This window comes from Fistularia commersonii, chromosome 3, assembly GCF_037954325.1.
Source record: "Fistularia commersonii isolate RoL2024-O1a breed Wild chromosome 3, RoL_Fcom_v1.0, whole genome shotgun sequence".
In the NCBI taxonomy this organism is placed as follows: Eukaryota; Metazoa; Chordata; class Actinopteri; order Syngnathiformes; family Fistulariidae; genus Fistularia; species Fistularia commersonii.
The window spans coordinates 26557892-26569268 of NC_141286.1; the positions used below are offsets into that span (position 1 = coordinate 26557892).

The 11377-nt window shown below is 53.2% G+C and overlaps 1 protein-coding gene across 1 annotated transcript in view; it reads left to right on the forward strand.

Annotated features, from left to right (window-relative positions):
* The window catches only part of cdh16 (cadherin 16, KSP-cadherin), a 14960-nt gene extending 7022 nt beyond the window's left edge, over positions 1-7938 (forward strand). Inside the window, 11 exon segments of the mRNA XM_086140174.1 lie at positions 1104-1254; positions 1342-1554; positions 1652-1728; positions 3109-3189; positions 3191-3301; positions 4845-5086; positions 5178-5308; positions 5392-5631; positions 7069-7185; positions 7474-7590; positions 7675-7938. Of these exon segments, the coding sequence (XP_085996300.1) occupies positions 1104-1254; positions 1342-1554; positions 1652-1728; positions 3109-3189; positions 3191-3301; positions 4845-5086; positions 5178-5308; positions 5392-5631; positions 7069-7185; positions 7474-7590; positions 7675-7778 (1584 nt within the window). The 3' untranslated portion in view covers positions 7779-7938.
* Positions 7939-11377: the final 3439 nt, after the last annotated feature.

Consider the following 11377-nt stretch of genomic DNA (forward strand, 5'->3'; position numbering starts at 1 on the left):
GCCGTGAATCCAAATGCAAAGTAGGAATTTCAGCGTCCAGGGAAACTTTTTCTACACTGTGCATTTGACATGAACCCTTTGAAAGCCTAAACAAAATGTGTTGTAATGAACAACTTCAGAGAAAACGGAATTACATTTCGGCATGCAACAAAACATTTTGAACTCTGACAAAAAAAACCCGTTGGGTTGAAGGTTACTTTCAAGAAAAATACTCCATGTCTATTTGAGTCCTTCTTGTATTTATGAAAATGTATTTATGTATTTATGAAATGCCGTCCTCTCTCTGCAAGAGAGACGAACAAACTAAAATAAGATACATTTCAATTGTGATTATTTTCAAACGCCACGGGAGCCGCGGGGAAACTGTTCCAATGACCAGAAGACAGCAGGCAGAACTAGAGGTTGCAGAGATGAAGATGTTGAGGTTCTCTTTGGGAGTGACCAGGATGGAGAGGATCAGGAATGAGTCCATCAGAGGAACAGCACATGTTAGATGTTTTGGAGAGAAGGTCAGAGAAGCCAGACTGAGATGGTTGGGTCATGGACAGAGGAGGGATAGAGAATATATTGGTAGACGGATGCTGGAATTGGAGCTGCCAGGCAGGAGGTCTGGAGGAAGACCAAAGAGAAGATTTATGGACGTCGTGAGAGAAGATATGAAGGTAGTTGGTGTGAGAGAGGAGGATCCAGAGAATAGGGTTAGATGGAGAAGGTGGACTCGCTGTGGTGACACCTGAAGGGAAAAGCTGAAGGAAGAAGAAGAAGATTGTTGCTCTGTTCTGGAGATGGACAGGTCTGGGTAGAAGGACACTGAGGTTGTAGCTGCCAGGCAGGAGGACAAGAGGAGGACCAGAGAGAAGATTTATGGATGTAGTGAGAGAGGATATGAAGGTAGTTGGTGTGAGAGAGGAGGATCCAGAGAATAGGGTTAGATGGAGAAGGTTGTTTGCTGTGCCGACACCTGAAGGGAAAAGCCCAAAGAAGAAGAAGAGGAAGAAGAAGAAGAAGAAGAAGGAGAAGAAGAAGGAGACAGGGAGTCTCGGGGTGCTGACCCAGATCGAGAACGATTGACAGTTGATCGGCAGGCGCGAATCCTTTCTCAGTTCCAGATCAGCATCGTGGTGGAGCGTCCCGAAGGCCGGGAGATCGCCAAGCCGGTGGAGCTGAGGGTGATGGTCGGCGACGCCAACGACAACAGGCCCACCTTCCCTCAGGCGCAGTATCACACCGTGGTCAAGGAGCTCGCCGCCCGAGGTGACGCTACGGCGGGAGGGCGAGCGACCGGAGCGTGGGCGGAGCTTCAGGTGGAACGCTCAAAGTGTGCGCGCACGTGTCCCGCAGGGACGGAGATCCTGACGGTGCAGGCGGCCGACAACGACGACCCCAAGACCGACAACGTGCGGATCTTCTACCGGCTGGTGGGTCAGATCCCGGAGAGCCCGCGGGCCCTGTTCCGGGTGGACCGGGACTCGGGGGTCATCTCGCTGCAGGCCGACAGCATGGAGGGCACGGCGCCGCAGTACACGCTCACCATCACCGCCGAGGACGCTAAAGGTGTGTGTGTGTGTGTGTGTGTGTGACCAGGTGTGTGTTGGGGGTGTGTGACTGCTGCCCCGCTGACTGCTGCCCCCCCCCCCCCCCCCCCCGGCAGGTCTGAACAGCTCGTGCACGGTGGTGGTGACGGTGCAGGACGAAAACAACAACCCTCCAATGTTCTCCCAACATGAGGTGAGTGCACACACTGAACATGTGCCGAGGTCAGAGGTCAGAGGTCATGCTGCCCCGCCGGCCCGGATCCGGACCCGGACCCGGCGCCCCGACCCGGGTTCACCCGGCCTTCACGGCTCTTGCGCTGTCTTAAGTCAGTGCCATTGTTCCGTCTGTCGAGTAACTTTCCACAAGCATATTTATAGATGGAACCACAGCCACACACACACACACACACACACACACACACACACACACCATTAGCTCAGCATTGGGCTGCTCATGATAACTTTCTCCTGGCAGCTGAGAGTTGGGATGCAGATCCAGTCCTGGTGGACGGCAGACAGAAAGACAAACAAAATGAGTGTATAAACACACACACACACACACACACACACACTCATACATTCTCATGTATTAAGTGAAATGAAAGAGGTTTATACATATATAATACATAATAATAATACATAAGATTTGTATAGCGCTTTTCAAGGGTCACAAAGACGCTTATATATATATATACATATGTGTGTGTGTGTGTGTGTGTGTATATGTATACTCACTATATTACTTGTACTATTTAGTGTGTGTGCACATACTGACACATACTGTAGACATGTATGTGTGTATATAAAGCAATGCGTCTCACACACACACACATCCACACACACAGCAATTGATTTTGATGAGCGTGTTAAATCCATTTTCCGAAGCGACGTTTGAACGTTAACGTTTGTGTCGTTTATCTCGGGGACGGTTGACGCGGCCGGTCGCCATGGAGACGGGGGTTTCCTCTGGCCGTGTTTGAAGAACAAAAACCCATTAAAGGCTAAAAATAGCGAGTGAGAGTGAAATCCCAGAAACAGCTCTGCTTCTCTTTGTGTTTGCCCGGTGTGTGTGTGTGTGTGTGTGTGTGTGTGTGTGTGTGGGGGGGGGGGGGGGGTCTGACTGTAAGCGGCGTGGGGGGGTGGCGGGGGGGTGGAGCGGCGTGGGCACATGCTCTGACGGGCGCCGCCGCTGATACCCACTCACACGCGGAGGTGGAAAATGCTCTTGAGCAGGTCACGCCTCAGCAGCACAGCTTTTTCCATGAGCCTGTGAAGGCACCGCCACGGGATGGGATGGGGGGGGGGGGGGCGGCAGCTGAGTGCTGACGGGGGGGTGAGAGCCACATTATAAACGGCTGTCCAAACACTGGGGGGGGGGGGGGGGGAGGTCAGCTGAAGGTCACCCGCCTGGGACGGCATCCAGAAGAATCCAGGAGTGAAAGCATGTGGCTCTGCAGGCCTGGATGAACGAGTGAAGGAGCAAACTGAGGTTTGAATTAAACTCCTGGTGTGTGTGTTGTCGTGCGATGCTTCACCCCCCCCCCCCCCCCCCCCCCCCCCCCCCCCCCCCCAGTACGGGCCCTTCCACATCCCGGAGGACGCGCCAGCGGGAACCACGGTGACGGCGGTGCTGGCCGGGGACGCCGACGTCCGGGGGGGGCGACAGCTGGCAGGTCAACTACCGGCTGGAGTCCGGGAACGAGGACGAGGTGTTCAGCCTCGCCACGGACGGACAGACCAACGAGGTGGCGCTCGTCCTCTCTAAGGTGGACATCTTCTACACACCAACACCACCACGTGACCTGGGGAGGACAGGGGGAAGGGTTGTGTGTCGAGATGACGTGAATGAATGAATGATTGAAGGTTTGTGTGTCTTTATATGACATGAATGAATGAATAAGTGAAGGTTTGTGTTTCTAGATGACATGAATGAGTGAAGGTTTGTGTGTCTATGACATGAATGAATGAATGAATGAATGCGTGAAGGTTTGTGTCTTTATATGACATGAATGAATGAATGAGTGAAGGTTTGTGTGTCTTTATATGACATGAATGAATGAATGCGTGAAGGTTTGTGTGTCTTTATATGACATGAATGAATGAATGAGTGAAGGTTTGTGTGTCTTTATATGACATGAATGAATGAATGCGTGAAGGTTTGTGTGTCTTTATATGACATGAATGAATGAATGAGTGAAGGTTTGTGTGTCTTTATATGACATGAATGAATGAATGAAGGTTTGTGTGTCTTTATATGACATGAATGAATGAATAAGTGAAGGTTTGTGTTTCTAGATTACATGAATGAGTGAAGGTTTGTGTGTCTATGACATGAATGAATGAATGCGTGAAGGTTTGTGTGTCTTTATATGACATGAATGAATGAATGAGTGAAGGTTTGTGTGTCTTTATATGACATGAATGAATGAATGAGTGAGTGAAGGTTTGTGTGTCTTTATATGACATGAATGAATGAATGAAGGTTTGTGTGTCTTTATATGACATGAATGAGTGAAGGTTTGTGTGTCTAGATGATGTGAATGAATGAATGAGTGAAGGTTTGTGTGTCTTTATATGACATGAATGAATGAATGAGTGAGTGAAGGTTTGTGTGTCTTTATATGACATGAATGAATGAATGAGTGAGTGAAGGTTTGTGTGTCTTTATATGACATGAATGAATGAATGAATGAATGAGTGAAGGTTTGTGTGTCTTTATATGACATGAATGAGTGAAGGTTTGTGTGTCTAGATGACGTGAATGTATGAATGAATGAGTGAAGGTTTGTGTGTCTTTATATGACATGAATGAATGAAGGGGTGCACGTCTCTATATGACCTGTGAATGACTGGGTGAACAGTTGCATGGTTCTATATGACATGAATGAGTGAGTGATTGAATCCGAAAAGCGAATGGAATAATTGTGTTTGGGACATGAATGATTGTGTATCTTTATAACATGAATGAGTGAATGGTTGCATAAGACACGTGAAGGACAGGGTGAATAATTGTCTGCATGAAGAGTGAGTGAAAGGATGAATGGTCGCATGTCTTGATATGAACGCCGCCTCTCGTCCAATCACAGCAGGGATCGTCTCCAGCCTCACACGACAGTATAAATGATGAATGAATGAGTGAGTGAGCGAAGCACAAATAACAAAATAAGTACAAATAACAATACGTCTGCCCAGCAAGGCTGGAAATAAAGGTGTCGGGGTTCAACCTGGACCAGGAACCTGCAGGTCCTCGTGATGTTCCTCATCACCTCCACAACGTTTCCTTACTGTGTCCGCCTTGTGTCCGATCAGGTTCTGGACTTTGAGCGTGAGAGCGAGTACATCCTGGTCCTCAGCGCTCAGAACCCGGTGGCGCTGGTCCGAGGTCGCTACGGCCCCGCCTCCACGGCGACCGTCTCCATCTACGTGGACGACGTCAACGAAGGTCCCGTTCTGTCTCAAAGCCACTATGAGGTGACGGTCAGGGAGGGCGAGGAGCCGGGCCGGGTCATCGCCACCATCCGAGGGTACGACCCGGATTCTCACCCGATCAGGTAATCCAGGTGGAGAAGGTCGGAGAAGGTCGGAGGAGGATGCGGGAGGGCGCTGACCCATCTGGTATCCTGACTCGCCACCTCCGTGCAGATACTCCCTCCAGGGCGACACCAAGAAGTACTTCTCCATCGGCAAATACTCCGGCGAGCTGAAGACGGTGCAGGCGTTGGACCGGGAGGAGAACAGCACCTACACCATGGAGGTCCTCGCCGTGGACGGACGTAAGGCGGGGAACGGGAAGCGTGTCGCTACGAGGTCGTATCTGGTGAACGTCCCTCACCCCCAGATGTCCCGGTGGTCTCAGGGAACTCCTCGCTCTCCGCCTCCACCCTGGTGACGGTCCAGATCCTGGACGTGAACGACAACAGCCCGGTTCTGGTGGGCGACTACTCCTGGAAGTACCTGTGCACGCCGCGCTGGGAGGAGCAGGCGCTGGTGCTAGCGTCCAGGGATAGCGACGGCCCGCAGCACGGCGGACGCCTCAACTTCTCGCTGCGCAGCGACGCCACCGTACGCCGCAACTGGAAGCTAACGCCCATCAACGGTGAGCGAGGGGGACGAGGTTCTCCCGGCGACGGAAGTCCACCTCCATCAGTCACCTCCACTTGAGTGTGGATGGTCAGCGGAACTGACCACCACTGCCCCCTGGAGAGGTGTCTGCGGCTAACCTGATGGGCCGCGGCTAACTCCAGCTGCTGTGGTTAGCCTGATCTGCTGCTGTTAGCTAACCCGCTGTGGTCAGCCCCATCCGCTACAGTTAGCCTGACTTGCCAGTGTTAGCCCACCTGCTGCATTTAGCTCCACCTGCTACGGTTAATCTGACCTGCTAGGGTTAGCGGACCTGCTGCGAGTAGCCCCGCCCGCTGCAGTTAGCCTCTGGTGGTTTGTGGCTGTGTTTGTGGTTAGCTTGACATGCCGATGCCAACCAGACATGCTGTGGTTAGCCTGACTTTACTGTTGTTAGCATTACTTGCTGCCATTGGTGTGACCTGGAGTGGTTAGCCCCACCTGCTGCTGTTAGCCTTACAAGCTGTAGTTAGCATATCCTGCTAGCAGGCTGCCATAAAAACAACCCTGGGAAACAGCCTCTCACCCTGAGGCCGTTTTGCACGCCGAACATGTTTGACCGTCCTTCTGGGGGGGTGGAAACCCTGGAGGTCATGAGGACGTTGTGTCCTCTGGGGGTTTGTGGGCGGCGATGGCGGCGGCGGCGGCGGCGGCGTCTGGAGACCAGGAGGCGCCGATCCGCCCCGGACAGCTGAATTTCCTGTTTCATTCTCTTTCTACTCTAATCAGGGAGGCACATCGTCCTTTCCCACATTTTCCATTTATTTAATGCAAATTGCTGCGGTGACGTGCGTCACTGCTTCTTCAGACCCCCCCCCCCCCCCCCCCAAGGCCGCCGCCACCCATCATTACCACCCCCCCTCTTTCAATCTCACTTCCTGGCGATATTGATTGAGCTCAGATGTAATTATATGGTGCATGTAATTTCCCTGCCGTCAGCCCGGGTCCCTGCTGGCCCCGCGGAGGCTCCGCCCCCGAGGCCGGGCCCCGGGGGGGCCGCCACCGTGTGACGTTCAGGGACAGTCTGCAGCTGTAGCTCCGACACCTTCAGAAGCAAAAACGGCACTATGGCTGCAAAAAAACACGGGAGCTGGTGTGTGTGTGTGTGAGTGTGTGTGTGTGTGTGTTTGTGTGGGGTGATGGTAAGTCACCCCCCCAGAAGATAATGGCTTCAAAGGGTTTGATAACAGCCTGCTCTTTGCAGGAGCAGGTTCTCGCCATGCCACCAGGCAGGGGCTGATCCAGATTAGATGAAGGCTCAAGGCCTCCTGGAGGCTCCCGGTACATCAGGCTCTGCCCCTTTACACCCCCCGCCCAAAAAATATATAGAAATAACCTCATGTTATTGTGCTGGAGGGGGTTCTTCTAGTAGTGGGCCTTCAGAGGATCATCTGTTCCTGCGTTCCTTCCTCAGATACCCACACCAACCTGTCCCTCAACACCCCTTACCTGCCCCCGGAGGTCTACACCGTGCCCTTCACCATCTCCGACAGCAGCTCCCCCCCCAGGAGCACCTTCATCAACTTGCCAGGTAGCCCTCCGCCCCCCCCCCCCCCCCCCCCCCCCCGGGTTCTCCAGGTTCTCCATCTTCCTCTCACAGGTCCAAAGCAGGTTCATGGAAAACCTATCAGTAGGTGGTCGGATGATTGACAGCCCGTTTGAAACCCCGCCCCTCAGCAAAGCGGCAGCAGGGATTGGCTCCGCTCCCTCGACCACGTGATGGTTATTGGAGACAACTAATAAGTGAAAAGTGTCACATTTTACGTTAACGAAGGTTTTTCCAAATGATGCTAATGCTAATGCTAACCCCCCCCTCCAGTGACCGTCTGTCCCTGCAACGTCCGAGGGAACTGCAAGATGGCGGCCAAGCAGCTGCAGGGGATGCCCACCATCCAGTCCGCGGTGGGGATCCTGCTGGGCACCTTTGCCGTCATCGGTAAGACCGGCCCCCGGGGGTACGTCGCCATGGCAACCCGGAGAAACGACGCCGTCTCTTTTCTTGCGAACCCCCTCCCTCCAGGATCCATCCTGGTGGTGGTGTTTGTGAGGCTCTCCTACCAGAACCCTGCGGAGCCCAGCAGGAAGACCAGCCAGGAGAGGGTCCCTCTGAAGATGTCCATCTGAGCTCCCCCACACTCTTCTTGAAGATGGACGTTGTTGTTAGTAGTTGTTGCCATGTTAGCTCCCATCTTCAGGTGTTCCTCGTTATTTACTTCTCAACCTTGTAAGACTGAGATCTACGGCTGAAGGTCCGGATGGTCTCCTAATTAAAGCTGGCAGTCCAACCAGAGTGGCCATTCACAACGTGCTATCTGTGTGTGTGTGTGTGTGTGTGTGTGTGTGTGTGTGTGTCACTAAAAGCTGTTTGGTGTTGATGTTGTGACCAGAGGTGTCCAGGGTGTCAGAGATTCACCTGTTTGGATTGCGGACGTTCTTCACGGGACTGTTTTTGTTCGGGTCTTCGTCCCATGTGACCCGTCTGGACCCGTCCTGGAGAAGAGCTGGAGAAGGTCATCTGTATCTGTCTGAAGGTCACAGCTGTGCACCCCTCACCCCCCGACATGGGATGAAGGCTCAGGAGCTAATGAGCCTCCAGCCTCAGATCTGTCATGGACAGTGATGTTCACGGTGGTGTGTGTGTGTGTGTGTGTGTGTGTGTGTGTGTTTGGGGGGGGGGGTCAAGGTTTCCATATCAGCTGGAGTGACTTTGTGAGAGGAGATAAATCACTGTGACACTTTGGGACAGAACGGAGGAGCAGCGTCTCTTCTGGGTTTCCAGTGCTCATTTACTGACGTCCATATTTGTTTTTCCACCCCCCCTCCCCTCCACACACACACACACACACACACACACACACACACACACACACACACACACACACACACCAGCTCCCTTTAGGCCAGTTTATTTTAGTCTTCCTTTTAACTTGGTGTTGGCTTTGGCTCCAGACTTTCCTTCTGTCTTTCACTTGATTGTTTGGGTTTTTCCAGTCTCTCCTTCCCTTTCCAGAGAATTCCAGCTGTATTCTGTGGAGACGAACCGTGTGTGAATCCACGTTCACCCCCGTTCTGCTGAGGACTCCTGGAGGAGGACAGAAGTTTTTGTTTTGTAAGCCCTCTTCCATGTCTGTGGCCCTGAGGTTGCCAGGCAACCAGCTTGAAGTACCCATAATATTCCGAGACGGACCGCAGGTTGAGCGGCGCCGCGGCCATTAGCTTGCCGCTGACCTTCAGCGAGGGCTGCGTTCGGTCACAGTACGTTGGTGTTTTTACACCCTGCATCTAATCTGGAGATGAACCAGAGGCAGCATTTAACCTGAACCTTCAGTCACATGGCCACCTGTCAATCACAGCATCACCTGTCAATCACAGCATCACCTGTCAATCACAGCATCACCTGTCAATCACAGCATCAACTGTCAATCACAGTGTCACCTGTCAATCACAGCGTCACCTGTCAATCATAGTGTCACCTGTCAATCACAGCATCACCTGTCAATCACAGCGTCACCTGTCAATCACAGCATCAACTGTCAATCACAGCATCAACTGTCAATCACAGTGTCACCTGTCAATCACAGCGTCACCTGTCAATCACAGCATCACCTGTCAATCACAGCGTCACCTGTCAATCACAGCATCACCTGTCAATCACAGCGTCACCTGTCAATCACAGCACCACCTGAAGCCAGCCACCCATTCATCATCTCATCATCTGTGGAGGCGGAGCTTAACCTGCAGCGTTCAGCTGTCAATCATTCAACCATTCACCCTGTCAGTCACACAATGTTCAGTGATGCTGGTCTGGAGAACGTGAAGATCCAGAACCTGGAAGCGTCCTGCCGCCGCCCCCCCAAAGTGGATGACGGTCTCCAGGAGCCGTGGGCGTCCGGGGTTTTTCCCAGCAGGTTGCGAAGTGGCGCCTGACGGGAACGTCTCCGCTGAGCCTGCTGGTGCAGATGGTTGCACGACGTGCAGCTGCCCGACGCTTTTACCGTAATTCCGTTTAGCAACCGCCTGCCGTCTCCACGTGGAAACAGAACTTCCCCAGATGACGACCCGGAGCAGGTGTCGGGTGACAGGCTGAGAGGGGAGGGGCTTCAGCGTGGCTCCGCCCCCATGTGTTGGAAGCACTCTGAGCAGCTGCTGCGGAACTCCAAGACGCTCCTGCAGAATTACACCCTTCCATGGTTTGTTCATATCAGTGAACACACCGTCACCGTGGCGGCCATCTTGGCCCGCTAGCATCGCGTCAGGATCTGTGCGTCCGGTTTGCGGGAAGCGTCGACGGAAGCGGCGACGCTCTTCTTCCTCCCCCTCCTCTTCTTCCTCCCCCTCTCGATCGAACAGTAATCACGATCTCCCCGCCGGCGAGCGCTTTCAGTGTCCTGTCCGCCGTCTGACGGCGCCGGTGCGTCACCCCTGCTATTTCTGGCGTCTTCCTGCCGTAAACACCCCCTCACATTCAGACCGCCCAGACAGGAAGCCAGAGACGGAGCGCTCGGCGGCGGACCTGCTGGAAGCAGGTGGGTCAGATACACGAGCGTGATGAGACCTTCAGGAGACCTGGTCCTCGTCTTCAGCCGAGCTGTCCTGCATGGACAGGGGGCGGGGCTTCACCTGGACCGCTCAGGTGTCGACCGGAACGTCATCCAAACGTCCCTCAAAACATGGAGAGATCATGGAGTGAACTCAGGCAGGCAGGAGAACCTGGAGAGAAGCTACTGAGAAACGCATCCTCACAAACCACCGGTTCAGAACCCAGAACTTTCTGGTGGTCACAGAAGATCTGCTCAATGCTCAGTGAACCTTCAAACCGTGGACCAGACCTTCGGTTCCTCATGACGTGGAAAAACATCTGACAGACCGACAATCTGTCGACAATGTCTCCGGCAATTCGTCACTTCCAGACTGTCAGCCTGCACACACACACACACACACACACACACACACACACGTGTGCTGACACTTTCATGGCTGCACGCCGTCCAGCTCATTGCCACCACGCCGGGTATAAATAGCAAGCAGCGTCTTTCACTGAATGCTGTTATTCAAGTAAAATTGTGAAAGCAGGCGAGAAGCAACAGGAGCATTCAGACGTGGCTGCAAACACACACACACACACACACACACACACACACATTCACTCCACCCACACACTCTGCATAGAAGTGGTGGGTAAGTGTCATCTGCTGGACGGCGCTGAGCGTGGATGGAGGTCTGGGATTCTGGAGCCGAGCTGGAGGAGAAGATCAGAAGATCAGACAAACATCTAGTCCTCTGCATTGAAATGTCTGGATAGATGAGAGTCTGAGTGTGAAGCTCCGCCTCCTGCCCTTGAAAGTGAGTTGGACAAGGTCATCTGCCCCCCCCGTCCCCCTCGGCGAGCTCCAGCCGCCGGCCCTGATTGGATTACGGTGCTTTAACCCCTCATCCACCAACGTCCACTCTGATTGGCTGACAGAGGACCTCCTGTCACTGCAGGGATCTGCACAACAGACTGGGGATGGAGGGATGGAGGGATGGAGGGATGGAGGGATGGAGGGGGAGATAAGATGGGTAGTTTCATGGATGGAGGGAAAGAAAGATCAATGGATGGATGGATTGAATAATAATGGATGGATTCATGTGAGGGAGCGGATGAATGGATGAGCAGAGGGACACTTGGATGATGGAAGGATGTGAAGGTGGATGGATGGATGGATGGATCGATGGCTGGGTAG